Source organism: Choloepus didactylus, chromosome 23, assembly GCF_015220235.1.
Source record: "Choloepus didactylus isolate mChoDid1 chromosome 23, mChoDid1.pri, whole genome shotgun sequence".
Classification (NCBI taxonomy): domain Eukaryota; kingdom Metazoa; phylum Chordata; class Mammalia; order Pilosa; family Megalonychidae; genus Choloepus; species Choloepus didactylus.
Window position 1 is genome coordinate 1,278,201 of NC_051329.1, and position 18,516 is coordinate 1,296,716.

Consider the following 18,516-nt stretch of genomic DNA (forward strand, 5'->3'; position numbering starts at 1 on the left):
GTTCAGTCTTCCGTGTGATTAAATCTTTCCAACCTCTCTGCCTCTGGAGGCATATTCCCAAAGTGGGCTCTATAAAACGTAGGGCCGACCCAATAATATGAATGTGTGGCCCTGCAAAGGGAACCCAGGGGTTGAAATTTTGGGAAATAAGGAATTAAAATTCCATGGGTCTGGCCACTGCAGAGTCTCCAAGGCCTTGACTCTGCTCCTCTGCCATGTGAACCCCACGGGGCTGTAGCGCACAGCCCACCACCCCCAACACAGCTGACGACAGGACCTTTGACCCTGCACTCGAGCCATTAACATCTCGGGGGACTTCTCAGGGGAAAACAGTTTGGCCAATGCTGCTAGGGATGTTACTTTTGGATCCTAACTTAACACATGAGAAACCAATGAGTATCTATATAACTAAAGAGGGATTGAAATGACTAAATTGTTGCCATGCAGACATTTAAGATTATTTTTGGTGAAACACTCAAATTTCATTCCCTCATTCTCTTCAAAAACCAGCTAGTAGATAAACATACTACTCTTAGCCAAAGGTCTGAGAGATTTGGGTCTGAAGGTAAGAAGAAAAAGGATAATTTCTCCTACACGAATTGTTAGTCCTTTGACAATGTCAGGATAATTAGCCTCACACTAAAATCAGAAAGCACCAAATAGGTCTGTTTTGATTTAAACAATAGAAAACCCTTTACAACGGGCAGATATTAATAAATCAAGCCCCAGATGACTGAGTGATTCACACATGATCTTGTTTGTCCTCTGAAAGTCTGTATAAATTAAAAAGCATCAAGGCCATGTTCAGGTGAAGACACGGGAGCTTGGACTGGAGAAAGAACCCGCCCAAAGTGATGAAGCCGGGGCTCAGACCAGCCTGGCCCGTGTGCATGGCGGTGGTCCCCGGGCAGCGTGTGGACGGTAGCGCTGGTGCTATCTGCCAGCTTGTGTTTACCTTGGAGCTGCAGAGGGTGGCCTGCCGTGAGCTGTCGCAGCTGATTATGTGACAAGGTGAACTTGTTTCCCTGGAACTGCAGCGTCACAGGCGTCTCTGGCTGAGCAACTCGGTTTTGCGTCCCTGCTATGGAAGCCAACTGAGCGATTTTTACTACCTCTCCACCTGTCAAAATGCAGAAGAAAAGGTGACTTACAAGCGGTTCATGGGGAGTCTGAGATTGCTACACTGATGACCACTGTTGTATATAATGACCATCTACAGTAAACATTCATTAGCTATTGCTGTCTACCACTTTTACAAAATACTTATTTTCAAAGAAAAAACATTAGATTTCATGGCGCACGTATTTAACTCTAACGGCGGGAGCACAGTGCTGACGGAGCGCACGCCCTGGGACAGCGGCAGGCTACCCGTGCACACGCCCGGGGCGGACTGACTTCCGTGCGCAGACGACCTCCAGCGCGGGACCGCAGAGACGCACCCGCGTTACGGCCGGGGTAAACAAGGGTGTCTCACACCTCCAATCACACCCAGCACCTTTTCAAAATTTGGGAATGTAATTAAATACATAAATAAATCACACAAATGTATTTTTAAATATAAAGTTTCACACTGACTTAAGTTAGATTGTAGGATTTGATCTATAAAGTCTACTGTGAGGAAATGTGAAACTTATCCCTTAAAACACAGTTTTAGAAAACAACTCAGATGCAGTCATAAGCACCAGACTCAAAAAAGCAATACCTACAGGCTATCACTGAATCACAGATTTTCAAGGGTTTTAGCCAGGGGTTGATATTTAAGTCTAAATGTTCCTCCCAAGCAAATCCACACAAGAATCATGAGCAACACTATACAGAATTGTTAGCGGCAGGCCGGAAGAGGCTGGTGTGAAGGTGCTGGGACCACAGAGCAACGGTGAACAAGGGAGGGAAAAATGAAAAAGGGAGACAGAGATTTGTGCAGAGAAGTTTAAACAAACTGTTAGTCCCCTGTAGGTCAAAGAAGTGACGACAAATCAATGTGACAAGTGATCTTGCTCCCCTTATAGACCCTCCCAATCAAAGTCAGCTCCCTTGGCACAGCTGTCCCTGCCTCCTACCCACACAGACAGTGCCTAGCTCTAGAACACGTCAGTGTGCGAACACTGTCCTTCCCAAGGGCAACTGACTAGGACAATTACTCTCTATTTGCCAGCAGTGGAAGAGACTCGGAATGAGAGAACGAGTCTGAAATTGGTGTCTCCTCACACCACTACTCTCTTCTCCATCTTTCCCAAAAAGTCTTAACACCATTTGCTTATTCCAAGAAATAAAGTACTTGAGGTGGCATTTGAGAAACGATACGATGCATAAAATTTTAAGTTGGGAAACTTCCCACAACAGAATCATTAAGGGTTCATACACGAGCTGGGAACAGACCAACTGCACTGGCCACAGTAAGAAGTTCTGCTATTAAAAATAAATTAATAAGGCTGATATGCTTCAGCCATTACATTATTACAAAATTTCTCAGTTGAGCAATAATCCATTCCACGTTTAAATGTGGTAATAAAGGAGAGGCTAAAAAACTAAGTTTTTAGAAACCCAAAGCCAGTTCCCATGGTTGGCGGGAGGCTACCTTTGCAAAAGCATTTGCTTCAGCTTCTCCCAGCGTGCAGCTGGCGCCCCAGCCCTGGCTCACCCCGGGAGTAAGTGTGAGAACAGCACGCCAGAGCAGCGGGGGGACGGCACGAGGACAGCAGAGTGGACACCGGGGTCAGGAGGAGGACCGACAGAGAGGACAGGGCGGAGGGCCCTGGACACTGCCCGAGAGGCCCGCAGAGGCCCCGCCGCCCGCTCTGCCCGAGGCAGGCCGAGGGCGCGGGTGCAGGCGGACAGCGAGGCTCTGCGACACTGCGGGGACACGATGCCCCGAGGGACGGCGCGGCCACTTACTGGGCAGCCGGGCCTGGGCCTGGGAGGTGAGCACCAGCCGCGGGGGCGGCGCGCTCTGCGGGGCGCTGTGCGGGGGCGGGGGCGGGGGCGGGGGCGGGCCCCTCGCTGCGGCGCCGGGGGCCGGGGCCAGGGCCGGCTGGAGTCTCGGAGCGCCGGAGGCCGGGGGCGGCGGAGGCTGCGCGGCGGCCGCTGCAATCGATAAGGTGGGTTTGTGCAAAGCGTTAGAGGGTCTTCACCAAAAGCAGCATCTTCAACCCGAATTTACAGACAAAGAACATCATTCAGACTGTTTCTCTGGGGGGACACCTGCTCTTAAAAAGTGGGACCCATATAGTTTATGGGGTGGGACAAATAGAAGTTTATATCCTTTGCTAATTATTTTCACTTGGAGTCAATCAGTACACTGAAGAGTACGTTTCTCAGAGTAAACAGAAAATGAGAAGTCAACCCAATGTACATTGATACCATTTAAAAACGACTTCCTTCATAAACCCAGAAAAACAGAAAACAGCTTGCCATCCTATCTTACAAAGAACACATGGGGCAAGGCAATTCTAAATGTTTACTGATATCTAAGGATATATAAGGATAACGGAAATAATACCCTGGACCCCTTTGTTCAGAGTGAAAATACCGTTTTTATTGCCTTTTCTGCCAATCTCATCTCTCTTCAAAATAACAACCAAGTTATAAAGATGGCACAAAATGTAATAAGAACATACTTTTTCAGAACATTTCTGAACAGCTACATGAGAGAGAACGCTTCTGCCAAGGTTCACCTCCATCGCCAGAGAAAGTTTCTCAAACAAGAGTGGAAATTTTTGTGTCAGGGAAAAAAAAAAAATCCAGCTTAAGGACATTTTTAAACATCTACACTGCTGTGAGACGTGCCGGTGGCCCCACAGGCCGGAGGGGACTCACTGCCGGGGCCAGGGCCTCCACAGACACCTCCAGAAAGTGGGGGCAGCGCCTGCAGGCCAGCCTACCTTTCGCATCCGCGTTGGCAGAGAATGTGGCAACCGCGGGCCGTCCTCGCGCTGGTCCCGGGGGTGTGATGCTTGCTGTGGCGGGGGTGGCCGTCCGGGGCGGGTGGACACTGGGGAAAGCCATGGTGCGACCCTCGGGCTTCTGGCCATACTGCACGGGCTGAAACAGCCTGGACCCCGGGGTCCGGGCAAGAGACACACAGAGCAGCGCTGAGACGCGGCCGGGCCTCCGGAGCAGGGACGCCTGGGCAAGACCAGCTGAGGAGTCCCGTGCTCCGGGGCTGCAGCTTCAACAACAGGGAGGCAGAATTCCAAGCACTGATGGAAGCGGCCCACCAGGAGTCCTGGGGAGCTCTGGACAAGACCGAGCACCAAACTGGGGCACCCAGACTCCTAACTTCGGGGTGATACAGGGATGAACGTTATCTTAATGTTAAGTTCATGTCACTGTGGGTCGGGAAGAGCACACACCTGTCAGAGGCTGGGACGTTCTCGTTTGTTAGAATAATGAACCTTCAGGTAGTGCACGTGACAGAGAAACAGCAGGGGCTGTGAAGGTCTTGCAAACACGCTGGGGGGGCTGCCCAGCAGGAGTTGCCCCGTCCCTGCCTTCCTGGGGGGCCTGCCCGGCAGGGGTCACCTCATCCCTGCCCTCTTCTATCACAGTGAAATATACTCTTTATACTTCCTTTACTTGGAAAACCATAAAGAGCAGGAATTCCATATTTTTAAAAAAAGTCAAAACCTCTGCATATAAGGTGACAGGCAGAGACAGCCAGCAGAGCCATGAGGGCAAACACAAGCCAGCAAGCAGGCAGTGGCACAGAGCTGTTGCCAGGGCTGTCCACTGTGGTGAGTGCAAGGGGCACGGGAGGGAAGGCAGGATGCCATGGATGCTGACAAGGGTAAGGACGCTTGGTTCAAAGTCCCCAAGAACGTCCAGATGCCTCTTGCTAAGTACAGAATCAACTGGCAACAGGAACGGACTGCCAACTTGCAGAACCAGCACCTTCCATGCTCTATGTCAACAGTCTTTCAGGGCAGAACTTATTCACAATAATTAATGCTTTCAAGGGAAACAGGAAACATTTCTTGTTTTAAGGAACAGCCAAACAAGTCTTCTAAAAGCTTAGCTGTAGTAAAAATTTGCTTGGCAAACAAGTTTCACCTAAATTAAGTTGAGCAAAGAGCAAGCAGCAGCTACTAAGCCCTTCTGGGGTGTGCCTGCTTCATCTCCACACCACTCCGAGAGCTGACACTGACACCCCCCAGCGGGAAGGAACAGCTCCAAGGGGCCGTGCCCTCCCGAGGCCATCCAGCTGGTGAGAGGAGGTTCCCGCGGCGAGGCCGGGCACCAGCCAAGGGGTGACGGCCCTCTGTGCCGGCCACACAGCACCCCCGCCTGAGTCAGGTGCTTGTCCCGCAGTTGGCAGCCTCAGCGGCAGGAGTACCATGAGCCCGGCCTCCGAGCCCTCCCACTGCTGCGCCTCCTTCCTCCCCTGGGTGACGCTCAGTCAGGTGCACCAGTCCCAGCTGCGCCCGGGTGCTGGGGGACGCCAAGTGCCAAAAAGCCATGGGTGAAAACCTTCCAGCTCATAGCAGTCCATCACACCATCCACATGCTCAAGATCTGGACACAATTTACTCTGGAGATTTTCAGTCACTACCTTCAACTCTTAGGCTTGGATCAAAAGAGATTACAAAAGTTCCCTATCGCTTCAGGTTTTATTCTGAAACTAGAATAGTGTTATGGAGCATTCCTTATACACGGGCATGAGTCGTTAATCTAAGATCAGCGGGAAACGAAACGTGTAGCTCACTTGAGAGCAAAATTCTCTTTAACCTACAAGAAACATTTGGAGGATGCATTCCACATCTTGCCAGCTTACTGCCCTAACAACAGCGTCTGCTTCACATGACTGTCACCACCAGGGACATGACTTTGTGCTGCTGTGGGACACACGGATGGCCTCAGGGCAACATCTAGGGCTTGCTCAGACCTCAAATCTCCGACCGGAGCAGAGGAGGCCATGCCATGTCACAGGCACAATGACAAGGCGGGACCGGCTCCTGCAGGCAGCCGCCTCGCTCCCACCCACCCTCTCGGAGAGGCCCCTGGCTGCCAGCCAGCGTGAGCGCTGGAGATCTGTCCCACGTCCGCTCCCCCCGTGGGAGCAGCACCCGAGGTTCCTCTGGGGAACTACCTGGCCCCGATAACCAGTCCGGGTGGTATGGTGGGAGTCCTCTCACCCCCATTCCCAGAGATGGGCCTCGACAAGCAGGCCTGACTGCAGTATTTGGTTCTGGCTCGGGAACGAGCACAGAACCCGTGCTGAGCCACAGAGACCCAAGCCCCAGGAGGCCTGGGAAGAAAGGGGCTCTTGTTTTTCAGCTGAGGGCTGTCTTCAGGGCCGATGGGGCCTGAGGCTGCTCAGGCTACAGCTTGAAGAGGGGCTCCTCCAGTGCAAAGGCAGGGAGGAGTGCCGAGCCAAGACGGAAAGAAAGTGAGAAGGGAGGACCAAGTCTCTGTGGCATTGTTGGAGCCCCTGGGCCCAGCTAGACCTAAAGCAACCCCCAAGCTTTTCAGCCGCCTAAGTCAGAACTCCCTGTGTGCTGTACGCCATCTGGACTGGGTTTCTATGAGTTGCAAATCAGAGTCCTGACAAATGAATGCAACCCTCAGGTCTCGTGTTTTGAGCCAATGTGTTCCCTTAAAGGTAAGATCGTATTAGATTTATTAGATTACTCTGAGGTACCAAAATACTCAATTTTAATTTATAATTAACTAAAAGCTCCTAAGCATTTTTATATCTCATCCCCTAGCCTGCTCCTACCCAGCCCATTGGACAGAAAACGTTCTCATCTTACATCTCCAAACGCCTATTTTCTTCATACTTGCTTTTTCGTCCTAGCATAGGATTGTGTGTATTCCCCTATTTAGCCGACCATGAGCCACCTGTGCTTTGATGTCCCCCAACACCTTCTTCCTTCCCAGCTTTGTGGCACCGGCAAAATCACTGGCCCCTTTCTAAGAACAAGGACTATGCCACTGTCAGGACGGAGCCCGCCTCCTGGCCTCGTGTTCCGAGGCTGCCAAGGGGCTGCCATCCTCCGCGCATCCTGTGCCCTCACCACTGCAGTGCCTGGCCAGGCGGGTGCTGCCATCACAGGCCCCAGGTGGATGCACCTCTGTGGGCACCCCAGCCCTGACACCCTGTGTACAACCTCCCAAATCCCAGTGCCAAGCAGAAGAAGACCTTGCAGACGAAGAAGTGCTGCTCTCCAGGCAAGGACACACCCAGGGGCTCCACCGCCCTGGGTGGGAGGTGCAGTGCACCCGAGCTGGCCGCCTGCCATCAGCTGCTCTCACAGAGACCACGGACATCAGGGACGTTGCCAGGAGAAACATGTCCAAATTAAATCAGCAGTCTGTCTTTACACAACGTACAGCCCCTGGGTCTCACGTGGGACCCTACGTGGAAATACAACCCCAGGTCTCCTACAGGTAGAAGGCATGAGAGCTACAGCCTTGTCCTGGGGGATTCCAGCTTTCAGCCGAGGACCCTGGGAATCAGGGAACAAGCCCCGTCCTTGGGTGGCTGAAAACAATGGAGCGACCTCCCCTGGGAGCTGCCCCCGACGGACAGACGACTTGGCGACAAGGCAGGAGCCAATGCTTGCTTATATCTCAGACATGCTACACCACATACCTGCTTGGCTTAAGCTTCACTGCAACGGGTCTGGCTGACGGCGGGGGCGAGGTGAAGATTTCTTCAATAAGTTTTCGTGTTACCTTTTTCTTTGACAGCAATTCGGCCTCATAGCGAGTGATTTTATTTTCTAACCCAATAAGATCAAACACAGAAAGATCTGTTTCCTAAGTAGAAAAAGAAAAAAAAAATTCTTGCTACTTGAGGCAGTAGAAAAAGGACTTGATTAAGAATCCCAGGATACTGCAGAGTGGGGCCCGTTTTCCTGAGGCATCTAGGGACCGGCCTGAGCGCCCTGCAGTGGCCGAGGCAGGATCCCCGGCCCTCGGCGTCCCCGTCTCCCCATCACCGAGTGATGGTGCTCGGCCACCCCATGCCAGTGAGAACAGAGAAGGAGACACTCAACACAAATGAGATTTAGCAAAAGAGAGGCGGAAAGGGCTAGGAAATGTTTGGCCCGGGCAACATGCCAGAGGCTTGACCTCTCCGGGGAGGGAGGCGTTAGGAGGGAGGCATTAGCCGGGGTGCGCTGCCCACCCGCGGGGCCGAAGCGTGAGTGACCCAAGGTCCGGCGATGGGCCTCGGACCTCTGTGAGTCAGGCAAGGCCGTGCTCTACAGCGGTGGTCTGAGGCAGCCATCAGTGTCCATCAACAGATGGACAGACGGGGCAGGCGGGAGAAGGCAGAGGGCCCAGACAGAGGCCTAGAGAACAAGCCGGAAACAAATGCCCCTCCTTCCCCAGCACCACCTCCCCTGTGCATCTGCGGGCAATATACTAATGAAAGGACAACCACACACGCCCATCTGGACAGCAAGAAGCAAAGAGGGCAAGCGGCAGAGGTCGGAAAGGAGGCGGAAGGACTGAGCCTCTCGAGTTGCCTGGGGGGACGCAAAGTGGGGAGGTCACTGCGGGAAACAGCCCGCAGCTGCTCAAATAATTAAACAGAAGAACCTTGTGACCCAGCAATGTCACTCCTAGGTATGTACCCAAGAAAAGTGAAAATCTGTACATAAATGTTCACATCAACACTATGAGATAATCGCCAAAAGACGGAAACTCCTCAAGTGTCCATCCACCGATGAATGGATAAGATGTAGTTTATCCGCACAATGCAGTATTACTCAGCCATAAAAGGAGTGAAGTGTTGATACATGCTACAGCATGAATGAACTTTAAAAACATCACCCCATATGAAAGCAGCCGGTCACAGAAGAACAAATACTGCATGATTCCATCTATACGAAACGTCCAGAAAAGGAGAATCCACACAGACAAAAGATCAATCAGTGTCGCCTGGTCTGATGAAGGACTTAATGGAAACAACAAAAGTGATACGTACTTAGCTCCTAGGTGCCAGGTACAATGCAAAGTCCTTTCCACAAATTATCTATTTAACACACACAGCAATGAGGTGTATACTTTTATCCTTATTTTACAGATGCAGAAACTCAGACCTAGAGGCCATCTTGCCCAAAGCCATCCAGCAAGTGTGTGGGCAAGTAGGTGGGCAGGTGCACAGACATGTGGGCCTGCAGGCAGATGTGTGTGTGGGCGGGCGTGCAGACAGCTGTGCAGGCAAGCACGTGGGCGGATAGGCACGCAGGCAAGTGGGCGGGCGGATGGGCACGCAGGCAACCGGGCGGGCGGATGGGCGTGCAGGCAAGTGGGCGGGTGTGCAGGCAGCTGTGCAGGCAAACAGGTGGGCGGATGGGCCGTGCAGGCAAGCGGGTGGGCGTGCAGGCAGATGTGCAGGCAAGCACACGGGCGGATGGGCACGCAGGCAAGTGGGCGGGCGGATGGGCACGCAGGCAAGAGGGCGGGTGGATGGGCGTGCAGGCAAGCGGGCGGGCAGATGGGCGTGCAGGCAACCGGGTGGGCGGATGGGCATGCAGGCAAGTGGGTGGGTGTGCAGGCAGCTGTGCAGGCAAGTGCGCGGGCGGATGGGCGTGCAGGCAAGCGGGCGGGCAGATGGGCGTGCAGGCAAGTAGGTGGGCGGATGGGCACGCGGGCAGCTGTGCAGGCAAGCGGGCGGGAGTGCAGGCAGCTGTGCAGGCAAACAGGTGGGCGGATGGGCCGTGCAGGCAAGCGGGCAGGCAGATGGGCGTGCAGGCAAGCGGGCGGGCGTGCAGGCAGATGTGCAGGCAAGCAGGTGGGCGGGTGTACAGGCAGAGCCAAACACACACTCGAGGCGTTGGACTCAGTACATAGCCCCTGCACCACACACACACATACACGAGCGGGACCTCAACAGTGCAACATGTCTCCATGTAGATAAGCAGGTACCAACTCGCTTTTCAGTGAAGATACAGCTGACACACTCCTGCACACTCACACTGTTTCTCACTGGCCAAGACTATACATAATGCTTTGAGGAACATCTGTGTATCTTTGCACTGTGAGGTTGTCTCCCTAGCTAGGGTTAATTTCCAGAAATGGAATTCTATGTTGAGGGTCAAGAAACCATAAATTTTGCTAAATATTGTCCAGTGACAGGCAATTTCAAAATGCAGGACAACAGTTTCTTAGAAAATGATTTCCAAGAAATTTTGTACCTATCCTGCTCCTAGAAAAGACCACAAACAGTGATTACCATTTCTGAATTTTCTACGTACCTTCCAAAAATCTCTCTCCATTGCCTTGAGAATCAGAGAAGCTGACCGATAGTGCAGAGATTCTGCAATGTACGAAGAGTCTGGGAGCCTGGGCTCAATCAGTCCAGGGTGATTGCAGATCCGCTGGAGCTTCACTAGAATGTTCAGGACGTTGACGAAGTGCCCACTCTTCAGAGCTTCTTGAGTTCTGCTCATTTAAGAAAACAACAGGAAATATCTCTGTTTGTATATATATCTTACCAGACTGACTCTTCATGATCTATTTTTCAAATTTCAGAAACATAATAACTAGTTGTGGTTAGTAAATTAATCATGTCAGGACATTTGAGCCCAAATTCCCATAGAGGTCCTTGTGTACTCGCTGATCCACTCAGGGCTCCCAACATAACAGGACACGCCACCAGAGAACAGGAACACGGCGGTCAGACGTGGGCCCTGTGCTCCAGGTGCTTCCCCTTCCAGGGCACAAGAGGAGGCCTGAAGTGGATGCTGGTTGCACAGTCTGATCATAGCTGGGAAGAGTGCAATGAAGGAGACGCTTAGGAGGATAAACCTGACTCAGCACGAGGGCATCAAGGAAAGGACACAAGGAAAAGCACAACCTGAAGGCTCACAGGAATCAGCTGAGGAAACCCACTGCTTCAATACTTCCCCATGTAACGACTGCCTGCCTTCTCCCGTGGACAGAGCACACCGTGGTGAATGAAACACGGCCCAGCCCTCGGGAGGCTCTCAGGCAAGTGGAGGAAGCAGACCAGTGGAGAAGCGGCGACAGACTGTAGTCAGTTCAGCGCTACCCAAGGAACACGTGAGAGAAGCGGGGTGCTCCGAACCAGTCAGTCCCCCATGCTTACAGAAAGCCACCCCTCTATTGAGGTCACAGAGAGGCCTCTGTTCCTTACAGCAGAGGAGGTTGAACAAAGACATTCCAAGACACAGCACTTACCCAGGCTGTAGAATAACATCCTCGTACAAGGCTTTCTGCCGGTTAGAAAGGCGACACTTCAAAACATGTTCATATTTTTTTGTCAGTTGCTTTTCCACATCTCTTTTTGTTCTCCTCAAAATAAATGGCTGTGTCACCTGAAAACAAACAAACAAAAGAGACATCTATTGTTTTCTTTCCAAAAATGAGGGCAGTGCACACTCACACTGCATCTCCTGCGTGTTCTGACTAACAGAGACCAGAGAGCTGCCGTACCCTGTGCAGCCGAATGACCACCTTGTGGTAGTAATCCTGATTTTCATCAGTAGGGGCCTTCAGAGGAAAGTGCAGATATGGTCTGGAAATTCCGGGGATAAGAAAGTGCACCATGGTCCACAGTTCCAGGAAGGTGTTATGCAAAGGGGCGTCGATGAGAAGCAAACGCTGCTGGCTGTAAATAAAATGAGAGAAATGATGACTGACATTCCAAAATACCTAAACTGCTTGTGGAATCTTCTTCTCCGAAGATATTGAAGAAAGGGGAAGACAATAATTTTAGTGAGCTAAGGTAAATGTACACGTGCCCTTAAGAAATGGACCAAATTAAATGAACACTTTTGCCTTCTTTTAGCCAATGTGGGGTGATGACGGTGAAGGGTAATTCTTTGTGCCTGAAAGGCAAGCTTCTCTGTGTAGGCAATTACCTAAATTTCGTCAAAAGGCCCCCTTATGTCAACAATAAAGAACACTTAAGTACGAGGACAGCATGGAGAGGCTGTGAGGGGAGCAGCCCGAGTGCGCCCGACCTCGGCAGGGTGAAGACGGCGTCCCAGTGCCTCTCGGTCATGCTCCGCACGCGCTGCATCTCGTCCAGCACCAGGCACTTCCACCCCACTCGGGAGAAGGGTCGCAAGCCCTTGAAGAACTGCTTGTAGGAAGTGATGCAAATGTTGAAGCTGTTGGGCTCGGTCCATACCTGCAGCACATGAAATAAAGCACCGAGAGCTGTCTCATTCCTGCACTGGTTGGAATAAATAACCTTGAGAAGGTTTTTGAGGGTTTTCATCACTTAATTAATAGAGAAATTTCCTTCACTCAGTTTTCTTAATAATGTGCTGCTTTGGAAGTGTTAACAATTGTTATTTGGAAAATAATAAAGTGATTATCATAGAGGAGGTTGAAGTGGGCCTAGCTTCGACATTATATAATCTGAAAAATGTATTCAGAAGATGATAGGAAATGTGATTATAATATCTACGTTATAATTAACTATATTATAAACTTTTAAAAATCAAGTTAATAACTAGAAATGGTAAAAAAGAGAATATATCTCAAGGTACTCACTTTTTCCAAAAAATACTACTCAAACCAAAAAAGTCTGATAATAAACCACAATTTTAACTTCAATGAAAAATTATAATCAATATACATTTACTTAGGACCTGAGCCCAGAAAGTACTAGAGGAAAAAAAAAGTTCAAATGTGTTTAGAAGCTCATTTGTATTTTACAAATATTCCTAATCAACATTTCCATGGAAACTGGTTTAGAATCAGAAACTGGATTCAGATGTTAGGTCCCAAGTCTGCTTAACCCAGAAGCGCTGCCTTAAAGACACACGGAGGGTCTGTCGCGGTCTGTGGGTCAGTGCGACTGACATGACAGTCGGGAGGCACCTGCAGGGACACCCGGAGCCTCCTTCATGGCCACGACCATCCATGGGCCTGGGGGAAGCAGGACTGTAGCCGCTCCAGGGAACATTTCATTCTGGAAGGACAGCCCCTCACTCTTTGGGAAGCGAACATGGGCCCTGCGTGTGCTGGGTCTGTCAGAAGTATGGCCTCTGTAGTTCTCAGAGGTCGTCAAAGCTTCAAGCAGCTTCAAAGTTAGGGACAACCTGAAGGTTTGGAATCTCATGGACGAGGGATTTATAACACTTACACCAAGAGTCATGCCCTGACATTCTGAAATTTGTCTTCTACAAAAATTAAGATAGTTTTCTTTATTGTTTTATTTTATGTTTAAAAAAAAAAATACCTGTCTCTTTGCCTTGAGTTCTCTATGGCTGCCAACATACAACAGAGTTTTTAGGCCAGGACACCAACGCTTCAGTTCGAGTTCCCACTTGAGGATGTTACAGCTTCTCACAACAACAAGATGGGGGCCCCAATTACCTACAAAGGAACAAAGACACGGAGTGTGCCCGTTTAACCAAAGTTATCTGCCAAGTGCACGCCACCTAGCATCGCTCTTGGCCATAGCTTAATAAGTATTTGTCAAATGGAGGTTGACAAATGGTAATTCCTCTAATACCATAAAATACACTTAGGATCTGGATGGGGTCTGCCTTGCTCACAGTGTGAAAAGAAGACTAAATGGATCCTTGCCCTATATTAGAAACACAGGCCACACACCCCTTTACCAGCCATTTTTTATGCCACACGATCCTCTCAGTTGCAGGTGAGGGGCTGGGGTGGGACCTGACCCAAAGGCCAGTGGGGGGAGCTGAACCCTAGAGATGGCAGCATCACAGCCAGAGGGCCTCTGCAAGTTACAGGCAAAGTGAGACGACACAGAGGGCGTTGAACAGGAGCAGGCAGTGGGAGACAGGAGCAGCAGCTACTGGCAGAGGCTCGGCTTCTGACTCCATGCCCTAAGGCAACCCGAGCAGCAGATCAGAAAACACTGCCCTGAAGAAGGCAAGACTCTCCAGGAGACAAGAGCAGGGCAAACAGACTCATAGCACTAAGAAGAAAGCAGTGAGCCATAAGCAAGGCTCTCTTGCATTGTACCACAAGAGACGCTCGTCAGCCAGCTCACAGAGGACACAAGGGCGAGAACAAGCACAGCATATCGACAGCCTGCACTGCTGGCTACGCACACCACAGCGTCATGCCTGATACCACAAGGGTGCAGTTGCAGGGCCTGCTGGGTCTTAGCAGCTAGAGTTTAACTGTGGACTCTATTTGTTCATGCAACAGCTATTCACCAAGCCCTGCCTGGCTCAGGCCTGGCCCTAAGCTGGCGTGACGAAGTGAGAAGGTGAGAGCCCTGCCCCCTTATCAGATGCATTTGCTTATGCCGAGTCTTAGCAAACCCGTACTGGTCAAAACGACAACAGATTCTTACCTTCGTTACATGCTAGATGAGCAAAAAACGCAATAATCTGTACTGTTTTACCAAGCCCAGCTTCATCTGCCAATATGCCATTGAGATTCTTCCGGTAGAGTTTAGCCAGCCAGTCTAGCCCAATCTTCTGATAATCTCTGAGCGCTCCATACAATAAAGATGGAGTATTAAACTTTACCTGCAATAATGACCAAGCCAAATAATGTCATTTAAAAATAATCATTAAAAGGTTTTCTTAAAAACGAGTCTAATCGGCTGCAACTTTGGGTATCTGTATGCTACCTGAAACTCAGAGCTAGAGTTCAGCAGCTGTGAATGTCAGTATTACCTCATACAGCAACTGTTAAAAAAGCTGAAAAAGAATCTAGACTTCAAGTAGAGATATGAATGAAGCGGATCTGGTCAGGACTAAGACAAATCAGCCCAAGGGGTAAAGGACAATATTGACTGTGTTTTAAAACTACAACTTCTGTGTGAGACCATGGGAAGAGATGTTTACCTGGCACAGGATCTATATTTTCTGCAGCACACTAAATAATTTAACTTGTATGGTCAGTTTATTCAAACACCGTAATTACATGGAACTTTGAATAGGAAGTAAGATCTGGTTGGTTTGTACAGATTAGTGTGAAATGCCAATACTTCCCAAAGTAATTTGGGCAGAGAAAAATATATTTGCACGCCCCCCCTGAGGAACTGGGGAAAAATACAGAAATGTTGGACTTCCTCACCTAGGTTATTACTGATACTCTCACAAACACTGAGGACTAACAATTTAGTAGGCTGGAGCCCTCAATCTGGAGACTTGCCCTTATGAAGCTTGTTACTGCAAAGAAGAGGCTAAGCCTACTTATAATTGTGCCTAAAAGTCTCCCCCAGAGCCTCTTTGTTGCTCAGACGTGGCCTCTCTCTCTAAGCACACTCAGAAAGTAAACTGACTGCCCTCCTCATACATGGGACCTGACTCCCAGGGGTATAAATCTCCCTGGCAACACGGGATGTGACTTCCTGGGGATCAGCCTGGACCTGGCATCATGGAATTGAGAACATCTTTTCCAAAAGGGGGAAGCAAAATGAAACAGAACAAAGTTTCAGTGGCTGAGAGATTTCAAATGGAGTCGAGAGGTCACTCTGGTGGAGAGTCTTATATATATACATCCTTTTTTAGTTTTTAGTGTATTGGAATAGCTAGAAGGAAATACTGAAATTGTGGAAATGCAACCCAGTAGCCTTGATTCTTGTAGATAACTGCATAATTATGCAGCTTACACGATGTGACTGTGTGATTGTGAAAACCTTGTGGCTGAGCAGAAAAATAGGGACAAAAACTGAATGAAAAAATAGGGTGGAATGGGGGGATGGAATGCTTTGGGTGTTCTTTTTTACTTCTATTTTATTCTTATTTTTGTTCTTTTTGGAGTAAGGAAAATATTCAAAAATTGAGATGATGAATGCACAACTATATGATGGTGCTGTAAACAGCTGATCGTACATGTGGATGACTGTGGTATATGAATATATCTCAATAAAACTGAATTCAAAATTTAAAAAAATGAGTCTAATTGATCATACAAGAAATTCATTGGAAAGTCATGAAAACGCCCTATTATCAAATAGTAAAATTGAAAGAGCAATTAATTATTTTTTTCTGACAACTTTTGAAGTTACAGAAAAGTTTATTTGAAAGTAGGAAAAACCTCTCCTCAAGACTTACAAATATATCTATTCCTCTTTAAAAACCCATTGACTAGAGATCACGAGATTCCACCCCACACCCAGCAGGATAGCTGTAGTCAAATACATGGGAAGTAGGTGACGGCAAGGATGTGGAGATATTGAAGCCTTGTGCATTGCTAACGGGGATGAAAAATGGAGCAGCCGCTGTGGAAAACAGTCTAGGAGTTCCTCAAAAATTAAACACACAATTACCACAGGACCTAGCAACTCCAATCCTGGATATATACACAAAAGAACTGAAAACAGGGACTTGACCCAGTGCTTGCATGTGCATGTCCATAGCAGCACCAGTCACAGCAGCCAGAGGGTGGAGACTACCCAGGTGACTGTCAAGGGACGAATGGACAAACAACATGTGAGGCAGCCACAGGACAGGGGATTATCTACCGTCCAGCCACAGAAAGGACTGAAGTCCTGCCACGCTACTACTCGGGTGAACCCTGAAGACATGATGCTGGGTGAAAGAAGCCAGGTCACCTTTGATATGATTCCATTTCTATGAAACGTCCTGAACAGGTGACTCCACAGAGACTGTAAGCAGGAGGGGCTGCCAAGGGGGGCAGTGGGGAAGAGCAGCAGCTACTTAAGGGCACGGAGCCCCTGGGGGGTGATGGAAACGTTTAGGGGTGCTGTGTGCACCACACTGTGAACACGCCGAATGCCAGGGAGCCACTCACATTACAATAGTTCGTCTCACAGAAGGATATTTCACATCAGTAACAAAAAAGCAAAGCCCAGCGCCTCACCGCAGTCGTGATCCGAGCACTGCCCTTTGGCAAGACAGCCTCAGCCACCGCGGTCACTTCCGCAATGTCTTTTGTGTCTGGTTTTCCCATGTTCATCCTCTCTGCAGCCTTGAACTGATCCATGATGAAAACAGAGTCTATGAGGACCACATCCTTCCGACTCTCCCTGGCACTCAGATAGTCTTCTGTATCTATGAAAAACAACGAAACAAATGAGATTTGGGGCTGCCAGGGGAAGTTTTATGAGCCAACGCAACATCAAAAAAAAACAGAAGAAAAAGTTCACAGAATCTGAATACTCCAAAGATACAATTAAGCAGCAAATTTTCTGTTCCATTTAATCTGTTTTCGATACCTACCAATGCTATCTGGACAAATGTGCAGAAACTCTGATGAAAATTGAGGACCATTTTGGAAAGCCCCCAAAGAACCTGGAAATTGGAAAACATTTCTCCAGTGACCATGAACTAGCACCACGGACAGGTGAAGAGGCACCAGACAGCAGCCCTCCACCACCACCACTCCCGCAGAGGCCAGGAGGAGGGACCCCAGGCCCAGCTCAAGGGCCTGTCACCAGTTTGGGATCTGGAAGACGCCTGGCCTCACTTGGGAGCCCCTTTGGTCTCTCCTTCTGCTGACACACCCTGCCCCCCACCCCCAACCACACATATTTCTAATCGTCAGAACAATCTGAATGAGAACAAGGAAACTTAGGCGACGGTTTGCTTTTCTCAAGGCACTTTTTGGTGTATTCGGTGTACCTGTTTGAAATCGATAACAGAAAGTAAAATAAACTCCTCAAAACTGGCATGTTTAAACAAACATAGCATAGCATGAACAAATATGATAAAAATCTAGCTCCGTGAAACAATAACTTGTATAAATTTGGAGAAAAGTATTTCTGCATTTTCTTCACGACTTGACCAAATGTTCTGATAATTGTAAAACTAAATAAAAACTTAGAATTTAATAAAACCATTTATTCAATATAAAACTGCATATTAAGTACATCTCCAACTTTTTCCTTCATCAACTCCAAAGAAAAGGAAGGTAATATTTAAAATCTTATTATATGCCTCTTTCCTCTGTATTTTGGTTATTTGTTTTTAAAACTGAATTCTTTAAATATGCTAGAAACGTACCTTCTTCTTCACTTGTCTCTTCACCGTCAGGTTTCGGTTGTGGCCACTGAAAATTTGGCAGGAAGGCACCTTCATACAACTTCATCAGATCAATTAGGGGCAACTCAGCTGCAGAGGATTGCAGGAACAGAGGTCACTGCTTTACAACAATAGTGTCATTCAATTGGGAAGGAAAAAGGAGCCAGGAAAGCCAAAGGAAAAAGAAAAAAGACTCCTTTTCAAATATAGTCCTTTTCCTCATTTGAGATAATTCCTTGTAAAAGTATACATTTTCTAAAAGCACACTGATTTTATCTAAGAACTAATAATGGTTCTATCTCACACCATATACTAAAATTGACTCAAAATGGATCAACAACCTAAACATGAGAATTAAAACCATAAAATTCTTAGAAAGAAACATAGGGAGAAAGCTTCAGGACCTTACATTAGGCAATGGATTCTTAGATTTTACACCAAAAACACGAGCAACAAAAGAAAAAAATTAGATAAATTAGACTTCATGAAAATTAAAAACTTTTGTGCATCAAAGGACCTTATCAAGAAAGTGAAAAGATAACCTACAGAGTGGGAGAAAATAGACAGAAATCATATTTATGATAAGGATTTAATATGCAGACTATATTAAAAAAAA

The 18,516-nt window shown here is 48.5% G+C and overlaps 1 protein-coding gene across 16 annotated transcripts in view; it reads right to left on the bottom strand.

Annotated features, from left to right (window-relative positions):
* LOC119519642 (E1A-binding protein p400-like) overlaps nt 1-18,516 on the bottom strand; it is a 163,289-nt gene that overhangs the window by 52,018 nt on the left and 92,755 nt on the right. For 10 of the 16 annotated variants that reach the window (XM_037817411.1, XM_037817406.1, XM_037817410.1 and 7 more), the window contains 13 exons: nt 17,883-17,990; nt 17,100-17,171; nt 16,741-16,931; nt 14,258-14,435; nt 13,166-13,302; nt 11,937-12,106; nt 11,407-11,581; nt 11,152-11,288; nt 10,206-10,392; nt 7,592-7,758; nt 3,882-4,051; nt 2,896-3,084; nt 956-1,120 (listed from right to left, as the gene is read on the bottom strand). In XM_037817411.1, coding sequence (XP_037673339.1) covers nt 956-1,120; nt 2,896-3,084; nt 3,882-4,051; nt 7,592-7,758; nt 10,206-10,392; nt 11,152-11,288; nt 11,407-11,581; nt 11,937-12,106; nt 13,166-13,302; nt 14,258-14,435; nt 16,741-16,931; nt 17,100-17,171; nt 17,883-17,990 — 2,046 coding nt within the window. The remainder of the gene's footprint in view (nt 1-955; nt 1,121-2,895; nt 3,085-3,881; nt 4,052-7,591; nt 7,759-10,205; nt 10,393-11,151; nt 11,289-11,406; nt 11,582-11,936; nt 12,107-13,165; nt 13,303-14,257; nt 14,436-16,740; nt 16,932-17,099; nt 17,172-17,882; nt 17,991-18,516) is intronic. The other 6 variants (XM_037817414.1, XM_037817413.1, XM_037817412.1 and 3 more) reach the window with 3 other exon arrangements.